The 27,249-nt window shown below is 40.1% G+C and overlaps 1 protein-coding gene across 1 annotated transcript; it reads left to right on the forward strand.

Moving 5' to 3' along the window:
• Positions 1 to 416: 416 nt before the first annotated feature.
• Positions 417 to 22,027, forward strand: LOC134802861 (dymeclin). The gene is made up of 19 exons (XM_063775597.1): positions 417 to 546; positions 2,271 to 2,414; positions 3,131 to 3,277; positions 5,026 to 5,167; positions 5,309 to 5,336; positions 6,675 to 6,777; positions 7,511 to 7,630; positions 8,064 to 8,206; positions 9,546 to 9,667; positions 12,378 to 12,465; positions 13,248 to 13,327; positions 13,884 to 14,006; positions 15,141 to 15,266; positions 18,680 to 18,842; positions 20,040 to 20,138; positions 20,404 to 20,462; positions 20,870 to 21,037; positions 21,169 to 21,294; positions 21,873 to 22,027. The coding sequence occupies exons 2-19, from the start codon at positions 2,275 to 2,277 to the stop codon at positions 22,014 to 22,016; spliced, it is 2,121 nt and encodes a 706-aa protein (XP_063631667.1). The 5' UTR covers positions 417 to 546; positions 2,271 to 2,274; the 3' UTR covers positions 22,017 to 22,027.
• Positions 22,028 to 27,249: the final 5,222 nt, after the last annotated feature.

Below are 27,249 nucleotides of genomic sequence, written 5' to 3' on the forward strand. Positions count from 1 at the left end.
CCTAAATAATATAAATTGCAGAACTAAACTTGTCCAAAATTCGACTAGCTTAAAAGTCACAAAAATTGCCTCAAGATCGTAAGTCACGCACATGTCACACGAGAAGGCCAAAAGTCACGAAAAATGTGACTTTTGTGACCATCTGGCAACACTGCAAGTCGCCCAAAAACTGTTTTGAATGTGCACCGGTTTTTTGGAACGTAATTTAAAAATTCTGATTTTACTTAATTTAAACATATTTGTTATATCATTCTTATTTCTGAATCCAAAAATGCATAAATGAGGGCCACAAGGCGGTCCAAAGCGTATCAGTGCTTGAACTTGAAACATAATCGGGGACATCGAGGTATGATCAACGCATCTGAACGCATCCATTTCAACGTCAGTGTGACATTCTGATGACATTTCTGACAAAATTGACAAATCGGCAGTGAATTCGTGGCCAAGGAAAATAATTGATGAAACTTTTGTGAAAAACTCGATATAAAGGAAGAAATTGCACTCTTGTATTCAATAAATTTGTCTGAGACATCACCTGTTACTAAGGTTAGTAATTATGGATCTACAGGTGTCGTATTAGACATAGAATTCCATTGTTTTGTATGTTTGTATTTATGTTTTCAATATCCGTCGAAGAATGCAATTAATCCTGTTACAAATGCCGACAGAATCTATGTTCTTTATAATATGTCCTTATCTAGCTTTAAATACGAATTTAATGAAACTAAAATTGAGTTGGTTATGATTTAGGTAGTACGGACTGTACAGACAGAGTAATCGACAAGTTTTTTGTGGCCATTTACTGTTCAGTCGTACACAATCATCATTGCTTGATTATTTACGGTGAACAACATTGTCAGCCTATGATTCATACCAGTTTATTTTTGTATAAAAACCAATTTACTTATCATACAAAAAACAAATAGTCAGTCAATATAAAATACACTTTTTTTTCTTTTTTTTGCGTTTCTTTTCTTATTTTGTTAATCACCTTATACTTATAACCTCCAAATACCTTATTTTTTTCTATTAACAGCTAGTTCCCTATGAATAGTGCTATATATAGCTTTGATTTAATATCAAGTATAATTACTTATCAATTGTGACATGTTTTGTAATGTTTTATCTTTCATCCTCCCTTATGATGTCATCCGTTTGATGAAGTGATTTTATCTCAATATTAATGTAATTGTTCCATGAAACTAACTGTTTTTATGGCAGCATGATTAACACATTTATTGCCACCCAGCCAGCCAAGACATCCGCACCAGGCTACAAAAATTTAGTCATGTATAGCTGTCGTACCACGATTCCGACTATTGGGTCGTCCGGCCTGAGAATGAAATCATAAAATACCCGATAGTCGGGTTTTTGGCACTGAATGTGTTAAGGAAAGGGGCATAGTGTGCTGTTTACTGTTTTAACCCATGATACTAAAACAGGTGTAATAAGTTTTAAAGGACCCCGGATCTAAAGTATGGAAAATCTATAACATTTTCAATACTTTAGGTCCAGGGTCCTTTGTATTGCGTTTGTCTATACTTCTTTCTGATTTATTTGTATAAATGTAAATGTTATTTCCATTAGTGGGCTCTATTTATTTGCAATAAAGTTTACAAATTAAAAAAAAGACCTCGACAAATGTATTGTGTTTTAGTAACCAGAGTTTTTTTGCAACAGACAGCAAAATGCTTCTACTGCAAGCAGCAAGCACTCTAGGGATAACAGTATTATTTATTATCTAAAGATTATTCGAATTTGGTATTTTCAGAAAATTCCTTCCAGTTTATTACAACTGTAAATGCAACAATATAAAAAAAAAAGATTAATAAAGACTAAAGAGTTAAAAATTAAATGCAAAGTGAAGAAGAAAGTACAAAAATTCTACTGGAAGAGGCTTATACCTCTTAAGAGGGTTCTGGAGTAACTTTTTTTAGTAATTAAGATTTATCTTAGATTAAATAAAAAAGTCATTTATTGACGCAAACAAAACTTACAGCAACAAATCGAACAAAGAAAAAAAAAAGGTTAAGGTTACACAACAAGGTTAAAGTCCAATAGGGTTGTTGACTGTATATAAAATATATATATGTAATATATATTTCATTATAACGGGATATAGAAAGAGAAGGTAATTTGAACGTGACGTCACGTCGTGTGTGCGTTTCATATACAATACACTCCATAGCCACTAGTCGATTTAGTACAAATACTTTATAGTGTATTGTTAATTGTTACCCAGAAATAAATAGCTTTTTTTTTAATTTCAGAAAGATGGGGGTGGCAATCAGCCGCTACGGGGAGCTGTCTAACAATGAACTGTTGGAGCGCTTCGTCTCTCCGGACATCATCAGCCCAAACGACCCATTCTGGAACCAGATGTTGTCATTCAACATCACTCCTCCCAGCAGTGTGTAAGTTTCATTTTGTATTGTGTCATGCTGTATTGTACCAAAACTCTATGATTTGTATGTCAAGAACCGCGAACTCACACCAGCACAGCAAAACGACGAACGCCATTTTAAGGCTGTTCATATGTTTAATCGAGATTAAAATAGGAATGTCCTTACGGCTGAAAATTCAGTCAAGGGCTTGTGCACAAATCACGCGAGGTTCGATAGGGGGGTGGGGTCACGAAAAAATCACGATATATCACGTTGGGGGAGGGGGGTATAAGGAGACCTCACGTGTATTTTTCTACAGTGAACGAAACTAAGAAAAAATACCTACCACATTGAATAGATACTTTTTCTCGGTTTCGTTAAACTGAAATCTTCACTCCGCACTTCAAAATAGCGAGTCTATTTTACGAAATTTTGGAAATTTTGGCGCGTGGCCATGACCGGTCGGATGGAATAATTAAAAAAAATATACGGGGGGTAGGCAAAAACCTCACGAAATATCACCAAAGGGAGGGGGGGTCAAAAACTAGCCGAAAACACCTCGCGTGATTTGTGCACAACCCCCAACCTGTGGAAATCAAGTTTTATAGTCGCTTCACCATCGGTAGCTAGCAAAATTGACCATAATTATGACCTTAACTGTGCACAAAGAATAATCAACAGTGTTACCACTACTCCTGTGGTTTATGTTATGACAGATTATTTTAACTTGAAATGACCTGTTTCAGCGAGGAGCAGCTAATCTTCGACTCCAGCACCGAGAATCTTCTCCAACAGTTCCTGGCCAACAACGGTGACACGGGCAACCTTGGAGCCCTAGTGCAGGTCTTCATGACACGCGCCACGGAACTGCTCGCCTCGCCCACCAGCGACAAGTAAGTATCCAAAAGGTTCCTTAATCCGTAGTCAAATATCTAATAAACGGCCGCCATCTTGAATTTCTTCATTTTTGTTCTGATAATGTTGAAAATGTATCACCAAGGAATGCCAGAGAAGTATGTACGGCTTGTTCAGGCGATGTATGACAGAGCCAGTACTCACGTCAGGTCGGAAGCAGGAGTAACCGACAAGTTCAATGTGGCGGTAGGTTTACACCAGGGGTCGGCCTTAAGCCCATATTTGTTCCTCCTGGTTATGGATGCTCTGACATCGAACATACAGGAGGAGGCACCTTGGTGTATGCTGTTTGCCGACGACATTGTTCTTGTCGGAGAAAATGCACTTGAGGTCCAGAGCAGGCTGGGAAAATGGCAAGAAAAGCTGGAAAGTGTGGGACTCAAAATAAGCAGAACCAAAACGGAGCACATGTTCTGCGATTTCGGTGGTCTATCCAGTTTTTCCAATATTGCCTTAGATGGTGTATCCCTACCAGTCTGCTCTGACTTCCGGTACCTTGGGTCATTGATCCAAAGGGACGGAAACATCGACCGAGACGTGAAAAATAGAATAAATGTGGGATGGATGAAATGGCGACAGGTCTCTGGAACAACTTGCGATCCACGAATGCCCCTTAAACTTAAGGGGAAAATATACAGAACGATCGTGAGACCTGTTGTAATGTATGGATCAGAATGCTGGGCGTCGAAAGTAGCGGATGAAAGAAGAGTGCACGCAGCGGAAATGAGAATGCTGAGATGGATGTGTGGAGTGACGAGAAAGGATCGTATTAAGAATGAGTATATAAGAGGAAGTTTGAAAGTAGCTCCAGTAACGGAGAAAATGAGGAGTACTAGGTTAGCGTGGTATGGGCATGTAATGAGGAGGGATGAATGCCATATAGGCAAAAGAATGTTAGGGATGAATGTTGATGGACGGAGAGCGTATGGTAGACCCAAAAAACGATGGATGGATTGTGTGAAAGAGGATATGAGAAAGAAAGGAGTGAGTGCTGAGGAGACGAAAGACAGAGGAGAATGGAAGAGAAAAACATGTTGTGCCGACCCCACATAACGTGGGATAAGGGCAGGGGAAAGAAGAATGTTGAAAATGTATATCTGAGTATCCGAAAGGCTCCTTGATATGAATCCATGACGAAATTGTGAAAAATGGCTGCCAACTTGAATCCTTCATTTTTGTTCTGATTATGTGTTGAAAAATTATATCTGAGGATCCAAAAGACCCATTAATATTAATTCGAAGTCGAAATGGTACCTATAAAACGGTCGCCATCTTGAATTTCTTCATTTTTGGTCTGATAATAATTATAATTGATATCTAAGGATCCGAAAGGCCCTTTAGCCCTTTACCATAAATTTATAGTCGAAATTATAAAAAAAATATTCAATTGGGTCTAAAATTGCGTGTGTTTTCAAAATCGTTGCAGACTTCTCTTGGTCTAACTCTAGCGTTATTCATAAACGCGTTACTGGCCTCAATTACCTATAAATCGTTTGTCTTTATCTGTCATTTTAACTTATGCATTTATAAGAAAGGGATAAAACATAATTTAACCCTTTACCAAGCTAAGGAATATATATTTCCCACATACAGCACTTCAAACATGTGTTCTATTTTCGATGAGTTAAGACTGACATTCGATTGTTACTTTTGAACTGTCAGCCTGGTAAAGGGTTAATTAAATCAGGCCCGAAAGTTTTATGAATAAGGGGGTTATTCTTCCCAGTGTGATGCTGGCATGGCAGACGTTCAACGCTCTGTTCGTCATCCGCGCCGTGGTCAAGTATTTGGTGGAGATGGTTCCCGAATCTGAAGTTTGCCGCCATCTTGATATTATAGTGCAGGATCGACGACCGCCTGTTGCTGATGTAAGTGGTTTTATACTTCCCAGTGTGATGCTGGCATGGCAGACATTCAACGCTCTGTTCGTGATCCGCGCCGTGGTCAAGTATTTGGTGGAGATGGTTCCCGAATCTGAAGTTTGCCGCCATCTTGACATTATAGTGTAGGATCGACGACCGCCCGTTGCAGACGTAAGTGGTTTTATACTTCCCAGTGTGACGCTGGCATGGCAGACATTCAACGCTCTGTTCGTGACCCGCGCCGTGGTCAAGTATTTGGTGGAGATGGTTCCTGAATCTGAAGTTTGCCGCCATCTTGATATTATAGTGCAGGATCGACGACCGCCCGTTGCCGACGTAAGTGGTTTTATACTTCCCAGTGTGATGCTGGCATGGCAGACGTTCAACGCTCTGTCCGTGATCCGCGCCGTGGTCAAGTATTTGGTGGAGATGGTTCCCGAATCTGAAGTTTGCCGCCATCTTGACATTATAGTGCAGGATCGACGACCGCCCGTTGCAGACGTAAGTGGTTTTATACTTCCCAGTGTGATGCTGGCATGGCAGACGTTCAACGCTCTGTCCGTGATCCGCGCCGTGGTCAAGTATTTGGTGGAGATGGTTCCCGAATCTGAAGTTTGCCGCCATCTTGATATTATAGTGCAGGATCGACGACCGCCCGTTGCTGACGTAAGTGGTTTTAGACATAATGTGTAGTTTGGCCCAGGACTGTCTTTTATTTCAAACATAGACAGAGAGAATCATACTGTCTTTGTCTTACGCTATAGCGTCAAAGGGGCGTTAAGTCAAAGGAAAGGGGTAGCGTATTTCTTAGATTGTGTATTTTTGAAGTGAAAACTTCTTTAGCGGCGCTGAACACTTTTTGTGATGGGGAAAAAATATTAAACTCGCGAGAGCGTAAGACGTAAGACGTGACGTCACCAGTGAATGTCATTGAGTTTTTTTTTTTTTATTTAAATGCCATCTAGTGAGTTTCCCTCAAACTGGTACTAATATAACTCTAGTACTCACAGTGATGTGCTTAGGGGTTTCAAGTAATGCGACTAAATAATGCTAGATGGCTTTAACCTCAATTATAGTACTGCAGACATTTTGCACTATATGGCGCTGTTATTAATATTTTAAGTTACAATGTCATTGAGTTTTCACTTCTGCCGGCACTTCCGGAGTGCAACCCGTTTTTTTTGTATCTACGATAAATGTTTCTTTTTATATTGTTTGTAACCTCGGCTTAAGTATGTTACTAACACCTCTATGGAATCCTGGTACTCTGAAATTGTTTTGTATTGTATTTTAAAGCACCCAATAGAAAAGGATGAGTTTAATTTTCCTGGTTCTTTACCGACTGACAAGTTGTGTTTGCCAGACTATACCTGTACACTTAAATGCATTATAACTAAGGGTTGAGGGAGTTTTTAGGGTACGAAGCCATCTATTTTAAGCTGTCAAATGTCGGCTACAAAATGGTGCATCACTTCTCCTTATCTATGTAATTTTTTCTTTCAGCAAACAACAGAGGAGGCACAGGCGTCGCCCAAACAGCCGATACTGAACGCGGAGAGCCGGGTGGAGATGCTAGTCGACGCGCTTATAAGCCTCATCATAGACGTTCCAGTCACGTGAGTCTTGTTGCTTTGAAGACAAACCTGTTAGACCGATTTGGATTTTATGGTTATATATCCCTGGAGAAATCGGGAGAACTTTTCAAATATACAAAAATAAATATTATAGGACATTCTTACACAGGTTGACTAAGTCCCACGGTAAGCTCAAGAAGCCTTGTGTTGTGGGTACTCAGACAACGATATATATGTCGTCGGCAAATTGTAAGAATCCGCCGTTTACAAACGGCGTCGGCACGAACCAAACGTTTCGCCGTTTGCAAATTGCCGAAGGCAATTTGTAAAATGTCGGCATTATGTATAATACCTTATGGCATTAACGGCGCCGTTTGTAATTTGCCGCGGCATTTTGGACGAATTAGTTCTTTATTTTACCACGCGTGGCGCTGCAATCAAAACTATGAAAAACATGAGTTTTTCGGAACTTATTTACGGAATATCATTTCATATTTACCACTAGCTTTTCGGTGAAGGAAAACATCGTGAGGAAACCTGCATACATCTGCGAAGAAATTCAAAGGTGTATGTGAAGTCCCCAATCCGCATTGAGCTAGCGTGGGGACTATAGCCCAAGCCCTCTCGTGCATGAGAGGAGGCCTGTGCCCAGCAGTGGGACGTATATAGGCTAAATTGTTTTTTTTTTTTTATATAGGGGCGGGAGGGAGTCAAAAACTACGAAAAATGAATTGCACCTTATAACCAAAACCAACTGAAGTGTTTTTTTTTTCAGTGACAACACATACTACCTCCACTTGGAGTGTATCAACACGCTTCTGGTACTAATGAGCGTGTACATGTTCGCCGGGGTACACGGGCAAAGCCGCACGATCGAGACTAGTCTTATTTATAGGTGAGTTCACTAATTATCTATAAGCTGGCATCCGGGAATATCTAACTTTTATATGACGACCGGTCTGGCATAGTGGGTAGTGACCCTGCCTGTGAAGCCGATGGTCCTGGGTTCGAATCCCGGTAAGGGCATTTATTTGTGTGATGAACACAAATATTTGTCAGGAGTCATGAGTGTTTTCTATGTATATATATAGCTTAGAAGTTATTTAAAAAAATATATGTAACATTGATCAGTTCGCTGTGGAACTGCAACTTAATTGCCTTTAATAATAAATCAACGACAGACATCAATGAGGGTGCGGAGTGTTAGGTTCGGCAACGCGCATGTAACACCTCTGGAGTTGCAGGCGTCCATAAGCTACGGAGACTGCTTACCATCAGGTGGGCCGTATGCTTGTTTGCCACCGACAGTCTTAATTTTTTTCCTACAGGACGCTATTCCAAGGCCGCTACGGCATGCAGGCGCCCCTCCTGGTGAAGATCCTCCTGAGCCATCTGTCGAGCATGCTCGCCGCGCCGCCGCACATGTTCGGCACGGGCGTACCGGGCGGCAGTATACTAGTCAATTTGGCATGTAAGTATTTCTTCTTTGTCTACATAATAGATATACAGAAATCTGGTTTAGTCTCCAACTAGTATATGATTGTTAATTGTTAACCAAGGGATGAAAGGCACCTCATTTCAGTTGAGGTAGTTTAGCGCTCAAAAGTAGTGAAAGCACCAATAGTCCGAGGCTGAAATGCCTGAAATGATGCCTTTCACCCGAGTTAAACGCTACTTTTCACTTCGAATACGAGGAAAGTAAAATACATTTGTTATAAAAAAAAACATGACTAAGTGTGAACATTTATAGTATTTCGTGAGGGTACTTTCAATTAACAATTTAGTTAAAAGTATCGTTATTATGGAATGGGGAGTTACATATCAGAATGGACATTGTACAACAAATCCATTTAACACATTCGACACCGCGTACCCGACTCTCGGGCACTCGTAAACTTAACTCAGATGCCGGCATACCCGCTAGTCGGGCAAGAGCTATAAACCTACACGCGACGCCGAAGTGCCCGACAGGCGGGCAAGCATTGCATCTTCACTACCTCAGGGCTGCCACTGCCACTAACAGAAAAAATTGTAAGTCTTCTGATTATTATGTGGTCGAAAAGTTGGTACAGTTGATTATTATATTTTATTACTTCACTTTGTATTTTTATTTACTTTACCTAATGCGATTACAAAATAAAAATTCTTATTAGTTGGTTACGTGAAATTGCATACACGGGTATGTATCAATAGGAGTTAGAATTAGGAGAAGAACAAAACGGGGAGCCTAAACAGATGCACAGCAGATTTAATTTTATCCACGTACTTATACGAAAGTTACTTGGCAAAGCCCTGAGCGTCCGCCGCTTGCCCGACTAGCGGGTTCGCGGCGTGCGGCATTGAGTTGCACGTCGTTGCCCGACTAGCGAGTACTGTCGGTTTCTGGGGTATTGTTTGAAATTTTGCCTGGTTGCGAAAGTGTTAAAATCAAATTCTAATTGCTGAACTATAGTCTGTATCTTTAGGTATTTAAATAAAAGTAAACAAACAATTTGTACATTTTCGGGTAGTTATAACATTTATTAGTTAACCAACCAAATACAGAACCGCCTGGATCAGTCACTGATGAACGACCTGACTTTAACCTACATTATTTGATCATGTAATGTTTTCATCTACCCTCAACTGGCTTAAGGAGCCACTTGAGGGTAGATTTTGTTTACTTTTATTTAAATACCTAAAGATACAGAGTTTAGAGAAGAAACGTTACACTTTGTGCACACTTCATAGATAAACAATGATCCACTTTCAGAGCATGAGAAATGAAAAAGTATTTAACTACAAGTTTTTAATTCCGATTCTCCTTTCAGCTGGATTCTGGAACATGCTGACCCTGAGCAGTCCGGCCACCCCCACCATCTACACCAACCCCCCACAGGACAGACACACTTTGATGCAGGAGTTACAGAAGAGACATCCTCTGGCTAACCAAGTAAGTCGGCATATTACGATTCTCCTATACAGCTGGGTTCTGGAACATGCTGACCCTGAGCAGTCCAGCCGCCCCCACCATCTACACCAACCCCCCACAGGACAGACACACTTTGATGCAGGAGTTACAGAAGAGACATCCTCTGGCTAACCAAGTAAGTCGGCATATTACGATTCTCCTATACAGCTGGGTTCTGGAACATGCTGACCCTGAGCAGTCCAGCCGCCCCCACCATCTACACCAACCCCCCACAGGACAGACACACTTTGATGCAGGAGTTACAGAAGAGACATCCTCTGGCTAACCAAGTAAGTCGGCATATTACGATTCTCCTTCCAGCTGGGTGGAACACGCTGACGCTGAGCAGCCCTGCCGCCCCCACCATCTACACCAACCCCCCACAGGACAGACACACTTTGATGCAGGAGTTACAGAAGAGACATCCTCTGGCTAACCAAGTAAGTCGGCATATTCCGATTCTCCTCCCAGCTGGGTGGAACACGTTGACCCTGAGCAGTCCGGCCTCCCCCACCATCTACACCAACCCCCCACAGGACAGACACACTTTGATGCAGGAGTTACAGAAGAGACATCCTCTGGCTAACCAAGTAAGTCGGCATATTCCGATTCTCCTCCCAGCTGGGTGGAACACGTTGACCCTGAGCAATCCGGCCTCCCCCACCATCTACACCAACCCCCCACAGGACAGACACACTTTGATGCAGGAGTTACAGAAGAGACATCCTCTGGCTAACCAAGTAAGTCGGCATATTACGATTCTCCTTCCAGCTGGGTGGAACATGCTGACCCTGACCAGTCCGGCCGCCCCCACCATCTACACCAACCCCCCACAGGACAGACACACTTTGATGCAGGAGTTACAGAAGAGACATCCTCTGGCTAACCAAGTAAGTCGGCATATTACGATTCTCCTTCCAGCTGGGTGGAACATGCTGACCCTGAGCAGTCCGGCCTCCCCCACCATCTACACCAACCCCCCACAGGACAGACACACTTTGATGCAGGAGTTACAGAAGAGACATCCTCTGGCTAACCAAGTAAGTCGGCATATTACGATTCTCCTTCCAGCTGGGTGGAACACGCTGACGCTGAGCAGCCCTGCCGCCCCCACCATCTACACCAACCCCCCACAGGACAGACACACTATGATGCAGGAGTTACAGAAGAGACATCCTCTGGCTAACCAAGTAAGTCGGCATATTCCGATTCTCCTCCCAGCTGGGTGGAACACGTTGACCCTGAGCAGTCCGGCCTCCCCCACCATCTACACCAACCCCCCACAGGACAGACACACTTTGATGCAGGAGTTACAGAAGAGACATCCTCTGGCTAACCAAGTAAGTCGGCATATTACGATTCTCCTTCCAGCTGGGTGGAACACGCTGACGCTGAGCAGCCCTGCCGCCCCCACCATCTACACCAACCCCCCACAGGACAGACACACTTTGATGCAGGAGTTACAGAAGAGACATCCTCTGGCTAACCAAGTAAGTCGGCATATTCCGATTCTCCTCCCAGCTGGGTGGAACACGTTGACCCTGAGCAGTCCGGCCTCCCCCACCATCTACACCAACCCCCCACAGGACAGACACACTTTGATGCAGGAGTTACAGAAGAGACATCCTCTGGCTAACCAAGTAAGTCGGCATATTGCGATTCTCCTTCCAGCTGGGTGGAACACGCTGACGCTGAGCAGCCCTGCCGCCCCCACCATCTACACCAACCCCCCACAGGACAGACACACTTTGATGCAGGAGTTACAGAAGAGACATCCTCTGGCTAACCAAGTAAGTCGGCATATTCCGATTCTCCTCCCAGCTGGGTGGAACACGTTGACCCTGAGCAGTCCGGCCTCCCCCACCATCTACACCAACCCCCCACAGGACAGACACACTTTGATGCAGGAGTTACAGAAGAGACATCCTCTGGCTAACCAAGTAAGTCGGCATATTCCGATTCTCCTCCCAGCTGGGTGGAACACGTTGACCCTGAGCAGTCCGGCCTCCCCCACCATCTACACCAACCCCCCACAGGACAGACACACTTTGATGCAGGAGTTACAGAAGAGACATCCTCTGGCTACCAAGTAAGTCCACAAATGCGCCATTTTAAACTACGGCTAATGTGGCTAATTCCGTCATAGGGGCTATTCCGCGTACGAGCGTATATTTCTTTGATTTTCAATCGTAGGAAAAATATACCATTTGCTTTTGATTGCTGAAACTAAAAGCAATCGCTGCTTTGTCGACGAAATTATGAATGTTGTTCGTTATTCGAGAAAAACGCTAGTGGAACGGAATTAGCCAAATTGTCCTTAAGTTTTTTCAACTGTACTTTTGTTTCAACAGTCATTTAATGATTTACTTACTCATTGAAGAGAGCCTGACGAATCAAAACTCAATGAGATTTGTAGTAGGCGTCGCCAGAGGACGGTGGAGGGAGGCTGCCACCCTATGGGGCTATGGGTTCTAAACGACGATATAAACATACTTATATAGATAATACATACTTATATACATAGAAAACACCCATGATGGAACAAATATCTGTGTTCATTACACAAATAAATGCCCTTAACGGGATTCGAACCCAGGACCATCGGCTTCGCAGGCAGGGCCACTACCCACTAGGCCATTTTACATTTATTGTTATATTTGTTGTATGTATATCTTATTTAACGTGTTTTCAGGCTTGCCTACTGTTGCTCGCGCTGGCGAACCACTGTGCGTCGCGCAACCTCTATCGCCAGGCGCTCCTATCTGCTGCCGATACTTCCAGTAAGTTAAAATTGCATACGTCACAGTGTAAGGGCCACTTGCACCATTCCACTAACCCGGGGTTAACGGGATAAACCTGGAGTTACCATGATTACCAGTTGTGAGAACGCATCCATAGTGAACGCAACCTGATATGCGGTCTCTATCGCACCTCGTTGTCTCGCTCTTCGTTCGTTAATAGACGTAGAAATTAATGGCCGACTGGATGTTAAAAACTAAATTAAATAATAAACTGCTTGTTAACAAATCGAGTATCTTTTCTCAAACATCACATTTGGCGACGAGGATGGGACAATTTGACACTGGGTTAACGGTTTAACCAGTTAACCCCGGGTTAGTGGGATGGTGCAAGTGGGTCTAAGAGTAACAGTGGACGCCTTTGATGTTTGCGTAAATGCCGACACCGCACAAGAACACAGTAGGATTGTCAGAGACTTTTACACACGAACACAAACATACCAAACATTTCAAATAAGACACGCTAGCCCTGTAAGTAGTACCGAGCTACTAACAATGGCGATGTATACAGCTCGGGTGCGCGTTTAGTTTTCTCGCATTAGTCCGGTTTCCTCACGATGTTTTCCTTCACCGAAAAGCAACTGAAAATATCAAATGATATTTCATACATAAGTTCCGAAAAACTCATTGGTACGAGCCGGCGTTTGAACACGCGACCTCCGGATGGAAAGTCGCACGCTCTTACCGCTAGGCCACTAGCGCTCTCCATAAAAATATCCATATAAATATGATTTAATAATTAAACAATAATTTTTGTTTTATAGATACGGCCACAACGCCGCAGAAGGAGCCAGAGAAAGGAACGGGGCCGGAAATGACGCCGCCACGGATAGACATGGCCGCGGTAAATGTCACCAATGAAATGGATAGTAGTAAAAACACATTTCACATCACCTTTTTGAAATTTGGAAGTCGCAATTTTATTCACTGCTAGGAGGGATCAAAGTGGCACTTTTCTTCCCTGCCAACAGTGAACAAAGAGGCTCTTTTCTACCCTGATAGGAGGGATCAAAGTGGCACTTTTCTTCCCTGCCAGCTGTGAACAAAGAGGCTCTTTTCTACCCTGATAGGAGGGATCAAAGTGGCACTTTTCTTCCCTGCCAGCTGTGAACAAAGAGGCTCTTTTCTACCCTGATAGGAGGGATCAAAGTGGCACTTTTATTGCACTTTCACTTCCACTGCCAGGTCAAATCAGTGACTCTTTAACACGCTTTTTTTTAAATAAATACAAATACAAATGTTTATTTCCTAGAAGATGGTCAAATGACTGTGATGATGAATTTGGTTTGTGGAAAAATTTCATTTTTTCATATTTTTTAAAATATTTTGGAACATAATAATTTCGTAGTCATAATTGTTAATATTTCCATCTTGTATACTAATGCCAAATCTGTCCACAGCTCCACAAAGCCCTATGCGCCACGGCGGGCTGCGAGCATTCGACACTACTTCTGTATCTAATGCTGCACTCGTGTAAAGCCTACAAACGGCACGTCAGCAACGTGGAACACATAGAACACTTGGTAAGAATAGGATACATGTTGCCGGTCCCATATTGGGATACCCTCCTCCAATTAAGGGGGGATTTAAATCTTCTCGAGGCAGAGGTGTAGGGTTGGAGCCGGTATAGCTTTATTTGACGTTCATAAGCGCATTGTAATATGCCTACTCGAATAAACTATTTTTTATCTTTTTACAAGTCTACTTCGTCTATTCCTTTAGAACGTATTCTTATTTGGTCACTAGTGACCCGCTCCGGCTTCGCACGGGTTAACAAATTATACACATAACCTTCCTCAAGAATCACTCTATTGATAGATGAAAACCGCATGAAAATCTGTTCAGTAGTTTTTGAGTTTATCGCGAACATACAAACAGACAGACGCGGCGGGGGAATTTATTTTATAAGATGTAGTGTTTTTTAACCCCATCCGGTACAACATTATGACTACACCTTATAAAACAAAGTCAAACTGTCTGTTTGTGTGTTTGTATATTCGCGATAAACTCAAAAACTAACAAAAACGGATTTTCATGCGGTTTTCACCTATCAATAGAGTGATTCTTGAGGAAGGTTTAGGTGTATAATTTGTTACGCGAAGCCGGGGCGGGTCGCTAGTATTACGTATATTACGTACGTATAATTGTACAGATATATATCTGTACAATTATATTGCAATGGTATAATTGTACAGATATATATCTGTACAATTATACCATTGGTTGACGACTAATCGACTTTTATATCGTAAGATGAGCAATTCTCAAAGTTTGTACATTTCGATCACATCTTAGATTTCTATAAAAATTGGTATGCTGGTAAAGTACATGAAGCTGAACAACTTCCACCACATTTCCCACCCTACCACACTATACCACCAGACCCTGGTGGTGGTCTGGTGTATAGTGGGAAATGTGGTGGGAAGTGTGGGAAATTTACCAGATTTCCTTCCACATTTGGTAACAAAAAAGGAAGGTTCCTTAGAAACTTTCTGGGACATTTTGGGAAATGTGGTGGAAGTTGTTCAGCTTCATGTACTTTACCAGCATACCAATTTTTATAGAAATCTAAGATGTGATCGAAATGTAGGTACAAACTTTTTGAGAACTGCTCAGATAATGATAAATGTGTATAAGTTATTTTCTTATGTTTGCAGATAGTCCCAATACTGCAAGTGCTATACAACGCCCCAGACAGCAACTCCCACCACATATACATGTCGCTGATCGTGTTACTCATATTGACGGAAGACGATGCACTTATAAAGAATGTGCACCTTATCGTGAGTATATAAAGTGTCATTTACTGACGACCGGTCTGGCCTAGTGGGTAGTGACCCTGCCTGTGAACCCGATGGTCCTGGGTTCGAATCCCGGTAAGGGCATTTATTTGTGTGATGACACAGATACTTGTTCCTGAGTCATGGTTGTTTTCTATGTATTTAAGTATGTATCGTTGTCTGAGTACCCACAACACAAGCCTTCTTGAGCTTACCGTGGGACTTGGTCAATCTGTGTAAGAATGTCCTATAATATTTATTTATTTACATTATCACTTTCACAAAACGTATATAGTCAATGTGAAGCAAACTAGCGTTTGCTCTCGTGGCGCATTCGTTAGGACGTAAAAGGTGCGTTCAGATCTAACCACAGTCAGTGGGGAGACACTCCTGACTTCGGGCAAACTCGGCTCCGTTCGGCACAGCATTGCTCCGATCAATTATTAGGGTTGACACAACTTGACGTCCCTTTGCGTACACGACCACAGATAAGATAATTATTTGAATTTTGACAACCCTAAATAGTCGAAAGGGATAGTGCCATAAGTTAGAAAGGGATATCATAATTCGACACTGAATCGCTGTCAAACTTCGGTTTTGTAGGAAGTGTCTTTTCTGTACAGTAGTACTATTACTTATTTTTCACCACACCAGCTCGGAAAGGCTTACTTTGCACTTCAAAAACTGATAGCAAAGTTGCATTTTATTCACATGTCAGGCAAAGTAATCAAATGCAAATTTTGAGTTGCTTTCTTATGTTTGCAGGTAGAATTGACTTTTAAATGATGATTTTGGATGATACATATTTAATAACATTCATTTGGATTTGATGTTGTTTGATATTTTACATTTAATATTTGCTTCAAGTTAGTGTGGTGAAACATGTTGTGTTTCACTCAGGGGCAAACAAAATTTTGTTTACCCTCGTGCTTTGAAACCCTCTCAACGCCCAAGATTCCATTTTTCGAATCTTTCAATTTTGGAATCTTTCCCTTGCTCGGATATCAATATTAGCACGAGTGGTTAAACAACAACCTTGCCCCCTTGTAAAACAAATAACTATTATGCCACAGTCGGCTGTGGCCGTCATCAGAGCTTTGCCAATGCAATAGTAACTTATGAGGGACTCCGTAAAGTTCAATTTCCCTTAAACAATCGCGATCGCTTAGCGTCCGGGCACAGAATATTTCTTCGCTGTCTGGCGTTCAAAATAATAATTATCCATCGTATTTTCACGGAAACGTACGAACGTGTCTTGCTATTTCAGTCAGTCTCGGTACATATATGTAATGTAACGCTATATGTAATGAGACCAAATTTCTAGGTTTTACACTTGACTCAAATCTGCATTGGAAGTGCCATGTTGACGGGCTATGTAATAGGTTGAGTAGTGCTATTTTTGCTATAAAAAAACTACAACCATTGATATCTAGGAAGTCACTGAAGGCCGTATATTTCTCGCATTTTCACTCCTTGATGTCATATGGTACGGTTATTTGGGGCAATTCCACGGATGCAAATCGCGTACTAATACTCCAGAAACGTGCGATACGGTTACTGGCAGGAGTTAAACCCAGGCACCCTTGTAAGGAACTATTTAAGCAAAATCGAATAATGTCGCACTACTCACTATACATATTCGAAGTATTGATGTTCGTTAGAAAAAACTTGCCACTGTTTAAACGTGTTGAGGTCACGGGCAAAATAATCAGATCCACGGGGAGACATACTACGAGCGTCTACCCGCTGAATTACGAACGGAAACATCTGACGAAACATTTGAACGTCAACTGAGAGTCCTTTTATTGGATAATCCACTTTATTCTGTAAATGAGTATATGACCCTGACATTTTAAATTGAAAATTGAATCGTATAAATTTGACATGTTCTCAGTTATTGATTTATGTATATTGTAATATGTACCTAGTATTTTATTTAGAACATGACGATCATTAAGAGATACTCGTACTAAGTTATTACCGTATTTTGTTTTGACATGAATGGATAAATTGTTGACATAAGATTAATTATTGCAAGACATTTTTTAATTTGTATGTATTAAATAATATTATGTAAATATGAATGACGATCATAATATAAATTCGTGTAGATTAGTCTAGCATAATTTATAACGTAATTTAATATTATGAGAATAAATATCTAAATCTAAATCTAAATCTACAAAAAGTACTGAGGTTGATTGAAGTAGCATGATAAATACGAACGTTTCCGAGAAAATACGATGGAAAACAATTATGTACCACACCTGTACCTAAGGACAGACTTTTCCACTTTACAACAAACTACAACTCTTTGAACAACTCAACTTTAACCTCGTAAGACCCACCGTATAAAGTTACCCAATTTTTAATTTGAACCCTATTCTATTAGTAAATTGGAACGAATTTAGTTTGTTTTAAAAAGCAATGAAACAACAGTATCTCGTGATCTGCGATTTCTGTTGCCGCTATAACAACAAATACTAAAAACCGAATAAAATAAAGATTTAAGTGGGGCTCCCATACAACAAACGTGATTTTTGACCGAAGTTAAGCAACGTCGGGCGGGGTCAGTACTTGGATGGGTGACCGTTTTTATAGATAATGGTACGGAACCCGTCGTGTGCGAGTCAGACTCGCACTTGCCCGGTTTTTTGATAAAAACAAAGAAATAAACAAACATAATAAAACCAAGGACGATAAAAGGATCCTTTTCCTTTTATCGTCCTTGATAAAACTTAAAAACCTACAGATAAAAGAAATTACCTACGAGTAGATCGCCGTCAACGGGCAAGGTGCCCAGAATTGCCAGAAGGCTGTTTTGCGATACTAATACGCTGGGCGAAATAGTGGCCAGCCCTCTGGTCACCAGAAGCCTCTATTAGGCGCGCTGACAAGTCTTTGTACAGTCGACGCGCACTTGGCCCCCATGGCCCCAAAGTTTCGACACCAAACGCCGCAAATATGTAGCTGCTTCCCAGAGCGTATTAGTAAATAGAATTCGACAAAGGAGTCCAAACAGAATTAAGTTAGCGAATGTATATCATCATCATCATCATCTCAGCCATAAGACGTCCACTGCTGAACATAGGCCTCCCCCTTGGACCTCCATTCGTACCGGTTGGAAGCGACCCGCATCCAGCGTCCTCCGGCGGCCTTAACAAGGTCGTCTGTCCGTCTTGTGGGTGGACGTCCTACGCTGCGCTTGCTAGTCCGTGGTCTCCACTCGAGCACTTTTCGACCCCATCGGCCATCTTCTCTGCGTGCAATGTGGCCTGCCCATTGCCACTTCAACTTGCTAATCCGGTGGGCTATGTCGGTGACTTTAGTTCGTCTACGGACGTAATGTATATACTCTTTCTAAATTTTAAGATCAGTTAAAAATCAAAGATTACCATATTTTTTTTGTGTTTCAGACATTGAAAAACATCCCCTGGTACACGGAGCGTCAGATATCAGAGGTCTCACTCGGTGGACTAATGGTGTTAGTACTAGTAAGGGCTCTACAGTACAATATGGCGCGCGTTCGTGACAAATACTTACATACCAACTGCCTGGCTGCCATCGCTAATATGAGCTGTAAGCATATACTTATTATTAAATTCTGTCTTAGAAAAGCCAAAATGTAAATTTTTGATACGATTTTCTATAAAACTCGCTATATTATTAAGATCCTACCGACTGCGCCAATTAGCATTTAAGTTATAGACAAAAATCGGTCAAGTGCGAGTCGGACTCGCGCACGAAGGGTTCCGTACCATTACGCAAAAAACACCAAAAAATCACGTTTGTTGTATGAGAGCCCCATTTATTATTCTGTTTTTAGTATTTGTTGTTATAGCGGCAACAGAAATACATCATCTGTGATAATTTCAACTGTCTAGCAATCACGGTTCATGAAACACAGCCTGGTGACAGACAGACGGACGGACAGACGGACAGCGGAGTCTTAGTAATAGGGTCCCGTTTTTATGCTTTGGGTACGGAACCCTAACAAGTAAGTAAGTTAGTGAGCTGTAAGTATATTTAGACATTGAAAAACATACCCTGGTACACAGAGCGTCAGATATCAGAGGTCTCACTCGGGGGTCTAATGGTGTTAGTACTAGTCCGGGCTCTGCAGTAGGTACAATATGATATGAAAACTAACCTATTATCCATTCTCGGGACTCAAACTATCTGCGTACCAATAATCATCTAAATCGATTCAGCGGGCATTTCATCTGATGGTGTAAGGCTCGGAAACTGGTTAAAGTTCCAAACAGTTATCATGTACTTGGCTTCGAATTTAAACTGTTGTGAGGCATACTAACATTGAATAATTTTGAATAATTTAGTCTTTTAATTTCGGTTTCGCTCGAATTACCGTTATTTTTAAACCGGTTTTAGAAGAACATTTCCATAAAGTTGTAGTCAGATTAACCGCTTTAGAACAATAAATGTCGGTGTTTATGTTTACATGGCACACTACCAAGCCGGCCGGGCGTCTCGTCGCTCGTCGAAGAAACCGGTTTATTTAGGTTACAATGGTATAAAGCTATAAAGTTCATAAAACGTTCGCGTTCTTATAAAAGTTCGGAGCAAAACCGGTAAATATCGGTATTTTATAAACTTGTTCCCAGCCTTGTGACGGTGTCTGTTAAAACAGACATACTATATTTGTAGGGAATTCGATATCAACACTCCCTTGAGTGGCTCTTTCCCTTCTATTCTTTTTTTTAGATACTTGTATGCAATAACTTTGGTGCAACAGCAGATAACTTTGGATTGTTTTAGGTGAGTTCAGAAACCTGCACCCGTACGTCGCGCAGAGGCTGGTGTCGCTTTTCGAGACGCTCTCAAAGCGGAGAGCGAGGCTATGCAACGAAATAGAAGGTAACTAACTACATACATCTATATCTCTGTTTGACCCAATGGTTGACTGCTAGAGAATGCCTTTTGGCATTAAGTTCGCCATTTGTACATTTTTCTTTGTTTGTGCAATTAACATTAAATAAATAAATAAAATACATAACATGGAATAGACGAATGACCATGGTAATAAAACACTCAATCCAATCCTACAAATTAAATCCTACCGACTGTGGTGAAAAAAATACATGGACATATATAAATAACAGTTTATTTCCTTTTTTTTCAGGCGGAGATATAAATAATTTAGAATTACCACATCACGCAGAGGAGAAAACAGAAGAAATAGTAAGCATTACAAATTACGTTTACTAAAAATATTGGTGCAAATATATTTGCCCACTTGCTAGAGGGCTGATAATGCGGATATGTTCAAACTGGGTTTTCCATTTTTAGGGAGCCGTACCGAAAAGGTAAACGGGACCCTATCACTAAGACTCCGCTGTCCGTCTGTATGTCTGTCACCACATCTCATGAACCGTGATAGACAGTTGAAATTTACACAAATGATGTATTTCTGTTGCCGCTATAACAACAAATATTAAACACAGAATAAAATAAATATTTAAGTGGGGCTCCCATACAACAAACGTGATTTTTTTGCCGGTTTTTGCGTAATGGTACGAGACCTTCGTGCGCGAGTCCGACTCGCCGGTATTTCTTACTATTAATGATGAAATTGACTCTACTTCTAGGTGGAACACATTCAAGTTCTAGACGAAGTGCTGCGAATGCTGCTGGAGATCATGAACTCCTGCCTCACACACCAGCTGCAGCACAACCCCAACATGGTGTACTGTCTCCTGCACAAGCGGCAGCTGTTCCAGAATAACCCTCATCACATCACGCAGAACATTGAAATGGTAAGAGATAACCAGGAGGAACACATCCACAAACACAACCGTAATTGGTTGATGGTATTTCCATACGTATTTGAAAAAACTTACATGCCCTTGCCCTGCTTTCTGGTGTACTTAACCGTTTTTTGTTACAGGTGATAGGTTATTTCTCCACACGCCTCCAACGGGTCCAAGACGGCGCCGGAGGCGACCTCAGCGTCACAGAGGTGCTGGCGTGCATCAAGAAAGGCGCCGAGCAGTGGTCCAGTGATAGGTTAAAGGTAAACTAAATATATCACCTAAAAAGAGAGTACCTACAGTCCAATGAAAATAAAATGAACTAATTACACCAGTCATGTGTAAGCATTGTTAAGTATTACTGATAGAGATTAGAACCGGTTTCTATTTTCTTTTTGGCGAGGTTAAAACCCGGTTTTCGGTTTTATAATGGTTACACTTATATTAGAATAGCAATGTAAAATAAATAAAAAAATTAACACAACCTTAAACGTTTCAAATTAAAAGTGTTTATTATATAAACGTAAATGAAAAGCTCGATTAAATACAATTGTCTAAATTATCACAATCACAACACAACAGTAAAATGTAGAAATGGTTATCATGTTACTATGCTTTTGCAAATTGCGTAAGTATATACATATATTTATAAAAGAAATTGTGGATTGGTGAGATTTTTATTCTAATAGAGCGTACAAGCAAATAAAATCTAACTAACCATTTCCGTCATAAGCACGTATTGAAAATGGGGCGTAATCAAAAAAGTTTTAGAGATAGATAAGGTTTGGTTAGACTATGCCTTGGTTTTAAACTTTTTTTTTACAAACCTTCTTTTCTCCAGAAATTCCCCGACCTAAAATTCCGCTACGTGGAAGAGGAGAGGCCCGAGGAATTCTTCACCCCGTACGTGTGGTCGCTGGTGGGGGGCTGTGGGGGCGTGTACTGGAGCAGCGAGTGCGCGCGCGCCGCCTCCGCGCTCTGCTGATACCCGGGGGCACTGGCCGCCGTCGTCAACTATACCACGTTCTAGTTTCCAGAGATCGGAACCGGTTATTTGCAAAACTTAGAAATAATTATATATATTGTGAATTATTTTATACTCCAAATGTAGGACAGTTGTGTTTTTAGGTAACGACTTCGTATAATTAGATTGCCCAATTAGAAAAGAAATAATTAACAAAGAACGAAAAAATACCGTTTCCGTTCCCATACAAAAAGTACCGGTATCCGATCCCTGCTAGTGTCATCACTAAAAATAAGTTGCAAAACTACGTCAGGTTCAGGAACCGGTTAGTGTAATTAACCTCTAGCCGCCCACAATCCAAAACCTTTTTAAAGGCAAATGCCATTTTTAATTAATCAAAATATAGATTAAAATTGGATAGGGTAGGCATTTTTATTGGCTTCTGGGTGTCTCGAGGTTACATTCAAATAGTGATCTTTTTTTAACAAAACCGGTTATGTGAAATTAACCGGTTACCGGTATCTTAACACTTTGAACGGCGCCTATTAAATATGACGCGCCATCGTTAACCTCATTGGAATGCATGAAGGTCTATACCACCGTCAAAGGGTATATATGGTTGAATCAACTTTCAAATTGTAAAAAAGAACTAGCAAATCCCGTGCAAGCTAAATATAATCCGATATGTTCCTTTGAAACCGGTTCAATTGTCCTTACCGGTTTTCGTTATTCAGAGACACAAAACCGGTTAGGTATATTTTGAAATACGTTAATTTAGCTACTGGTATTTTTTTTTCTTTAATTCCGAGTCTTAACTCAACTGAACCATAGACAAACTAAAATGTGTAAAGTGCGCAAAATATTGTAAACAACTCTGAAAGTGAAATTTTTCATACAAACGTAGTCCTTATATTTTCCTCTCTGGATATTAACATTATTGGAAATATTTTGACACGGTTAGATGCATATCAACCACAGCTGTATAACGTACGGGTTAGATTTTTGAATTATTATAGGAGTTAGGAGCATTTAAAAATTGTATCACATCTGTTTTTTGCTCCCAATTTTTACAATAATCAAAAAATCGGAAAAAGGCAAAAAACTCATAAAAAATAGGTATAACCTAAATCATATAAAATAGTGAAAAAAATCCAATGAAATCCAATTTTCACTTTTGCTATATCGCTAGAATTACGTATGTATTGACTTGTGATGATAAAGTGTACTATAATAGCCGGGTCCACTCAGAGCGAGCATACGCGCGAGTAGGGTTACTAGATCCAGATTTGGAATTTCCTTACAAAATTCCTGATGTGCGAATTTTTCTCCTGACGCTCATATCGGTGACGGGGGGATCTGATTAGCCGTAAGCGATATCTATGTATGCTTGATACATTGTTTATATATTTGTTTTGGAGTTATGTAAGTCAATTTGAATAATGTACCTTTTTAGGTACATAATGAATAAAGTCTGTTAATTCACTAAAATTCCTGACATTTTCGTATTCCGGCCGCATTCCTGACAAACGGCCAAAATTCCTGACATCTGGTACCCTACGCGCGAGGCGATTTCCTCACGGTTAGTAAGTCGTGCCTCGGCCAAGGCGGCGCGCGCGAGGCACGTCTACACTGGCCGTTTTGAGCGCGAGAAAATTGTCTCGCGCGTATGCTCGCTCTGTGTGGACCCGGCTAATAATATATTTGACCATAGATTTAAAAACTTACAATATTATTAATTATATTTTATTAGACGAGATATTTTTAAGGTCGTCAGCTTTTTATAAGTAGTTTTTGCATTTGACAATGTTAGTGTTCAAATATTTTAATTTATGTTTTTAAGCAACAGTGGCGGCACTTAAAAATAACCTCCTAAATTGCACTTTTGCTTGTTCACCATTTTATGTTTGTGCATCATCACTATTGTCACAATGTAAAGTCTGTCAAGCCATTTTCGTCAGTAGAAAAAAAGCGTCATATTGAAAAAATGTAGGCGCGAAGGATTGTCGTCCCATTGAAGAAATTCGCGCCTTTTTCTACTGACAAAGTTGTTTGACCGGCTATATTAATGTACTCTAATATAATTATATTCAAATATGTTATCTGTGACTTGCAGGGGCCTTCCTTCCACGAAAATGTCGCTTACGTAACGCCATTATTCCAATACTGAAAATGGTCAGAAAGCTATATTGGGTCTGGTAATATTTAATGACTTGGCTAGCAAAATGGCAGTATATTTTAGAGTTTTACGAAGTTAGCTAGATAGCTCAATCAACTTCGTAAAACTACGTAGCTGCCATATAATCACATATAAGGCAAAAACGTTACGTAAGGGACATTCCCTGGAAAGTCCTGCATTGTTTATGCCTTGACTTTATTAAATTTACCGCTGAACGGAATCGGCGCGTCAAGAAAAGGAATTATTACATCTATCCGGTCGCCAGCCAATTTCAGCTGAGAGGGACAGGTATTTGTTATTTCTTAATCTCTCATAGCAGCAATATAACAAAGTTTCCGGCGAAAGGATAGACGTAATTGCCCTAAAGAAAGAATGGTACGTGTAATTAGCAAAATGGATATTTTGAGGCCTTGTAAATAGACAGCGGGCCAGGAAAAGATTTTCATGACTAATATCATACCGGGCGAAATCTCGTGTAACTGCCGTTTGTGTAACTAACCCATCAACGGAGCGGCAGCTGACGAGTGACGACGACGAGGGTTCATTACACATAGAAATTTGCGCCTGGCCCGCTGAGAAAGAAAAAGGAAAATGCTAGCTAGAATTAACTGCCATGGGTAGTCATAGCCATGAACATGTATACTGGTATAAGTAGACATTTTTATATGTATACACATGGTGTATACATGGAGGCACTGTGAGATAACAGCAACATCGAAATTTATAGAATCGTCTTATCTATTTCCGTCTCCTTCTACAGCTGTTGCAATCATTATTAGAGTGACAGAGATAATATCCGTACACGGCGGGAAGAAGTTGATATCTCTCGGGAAAAAATTGAAGAAATTTGAACTTTATGCAAGTTACTTTTAAGTTCAAATTTCTTCGGTAGAATATCTCGAGTTATCAAGTTCTTCCCGCCGTGTACGGATATATAGTTCGTGGTAGGCCTCTAGGCCTCCATAAATGAATTCAGATCGTTTCACTCTATATTTAGTTTTATTTTGACTCTGTTAAAAAACTATTTTAAAACTTACATCAGTTTGCCTCTCTTTTGTTTATTAAGTACAGAGCGAACTGTATTAAGGGGTTATTAAATCTATCCGGTCACAAACAAACAAACAAACATTAATTTATTCGCAGAACAAGGGTAAAGATTGTGTTAGTGTAAAAATAAAATATGTTTCACTTTTTTCAACTGTTTTAAACAGTATTCTGCTGAGAGGGACAGAGAAAGGTATATTTCCCTGTCACTCTTAGCAGCAAGATGACAAAAAGTGTCCGGCGATAAGATAGATCTAATAACCCCTTTAGAATAAATAAATTATTTGACTAATAATAATATACTTTAAATTAGTTTTAATGGAAACGCAATATTGTATTATTATTGTAATAAATAGTTAAATAAAATGATATTTGAATAACTTGTCTTTCCATTTATTTATATACACTCTGAACAATTTATAAAACTCCCTAATCGCCTTAAATGATATGATCATACTTCTTGTAACTTCATTGATGTAATAAAGTGATTTAAAAAAGCAGACTTACAGTTACTAGAAATTCGCATTTTTTTGCAGCTACAATTTGACTTTCAAAACCAAAACAAATTCTAATTCTAAAGGCGTATCCAGATTAGTCAATTTTTTGCCAATCTGATTCAATTGCCTGATCGAATCAGGAGGTGCGGATGCAGATACCATTTATTTCTGATCAAATCAACGGATTTGATCAGTCCCGTCTGGATATCACTTAACGCTGCGCGTTGACGGAATAATCCGTACAACGGAACGTATGCGGCATTGAAGGGTGACCAGTCTAAAATACGTACAATCATTAGAAGTATATTTTTAAACTCCAGTTAACTAATAAAGCAATATAAAAAAAATACTGATCAATTTCAGATACGTAATATTTGGATTAACAAGCACATATTTAATTATTACTTAAGTTTTGAAGTAGATTTTATTAAATTTCAAAAATGAGGTCAGGGATACCATGTGAAACATTGCGAATTCTACATTTCCTTCCTTCCTTCCGATTTTTTTGTCAATCAAATCAATCGACAGGTGTGGAAGTGCGTAAACAAGTGTTTAGAAAACAAATCATTAAATTATTTCACTCGAAAATTAAGCATTTTGAGTGTTTTGTGAACAATAAGTGTAAATCAAAGTGTTGTGATTATTTCTAATACATTGACAGGACGGATGATAAGATATAAGCAAGTAAGTGTACTGTTTTCAATGCGTAAAATGTTTTAATGAATTAATTAAAAATATACGTGCTTTGTTTATTTTGATACTTTTTAAATATTTAGTACTTATAGTTGCTACATAAATGTCTTTTAAGCTACAGTTAGATTTTGTTTTTTTTATTTATTTTAGAAGGTAGATTTGCCTTACTGGTATCATGTAAGTATGTTTATTTAAAAAAAAATATTTTTTTTAACTTGTACATTAAAAAAAAATATAAGTATCGCATCACATAGGATGACCACATTATTTTGCTGTTTTTTGTAATAGTTTATTAAGTTAAACTCTTAAATTGGGCATGTTTTGTTTACATTATGAACAGAAAAATTACTGGAATACCTATTACCAATTTTCTGTGTACAATTTTTTTATGTAGGTACAATGAATATGCAATGTTGGAATATTAATTGCTTTAAATCTGCAAGAACCCTTGATGGCACATCTGAATAAACACTCTTCAACACCTAATTGTGTAAATCCTTCCTATCTTTTGCAATTATTTGTAAATAATGTGTCCATAATCATTACATACTCAATTCTTCTGTATATTTAATTGCATGTCCAATATGATTTCCATTAGCCCTTAAATACTTCTATTCTAAATTAGCGTGGTATGATTACCATAGTAACAACTAGTAGTAAAATTGTAAAATAATAGCTGCCTGAGTGCTGCAGGCCTAGCGTAGTTTATTGCTAGCGTCTTCTTGGCTAGATTCTTCTTTGTGTTATCCCGGCATTTTGCCACGGCTCATGGGAGCCTGGGGTCCGCTTGACAACTAATCCCATGATTTGATGTAGGCACTAGTTTTCACGAAAGTGACTTCCA

Source organism: Cydia splendana, chromosome 25 (genome assembly GCF_910591565.1).
Source record: "Cydia splendana chromosome 25, ilCydSple1.2, whole genome shotgun sequence".
Lineage (NCBI taxonomy): Eukaryota > Metazoa > Arthropoda > Insecta > Lepidoptera > Tortricidae > Cydia > Cydia splendana.

Bases quoted from the DNA above. Each gene is read 5' to 3' on its own strand.
- LOC134802861 (XM_063775597.1), top strand. From the start codon at position 2,275: ATGGGGGTGGCAATCAGCCGCTACGGGGAGCTGTCTAACAATGAACTG. The intron at 5,168-5,308 runs GTAAGTGGTTTT...ATTATAGTGTAG, and splicing joins GACGACCGCCTGTTGCTGAT to GATCGACGACCGCCCGTTGC. The intron at 6,778-7,510 runs GTGAGTCTTGTT...TTTTTTTTTCAG, and splicing joins ATCATAGACGTTCCAGTCAC to TGACAACACATACTACCTCC.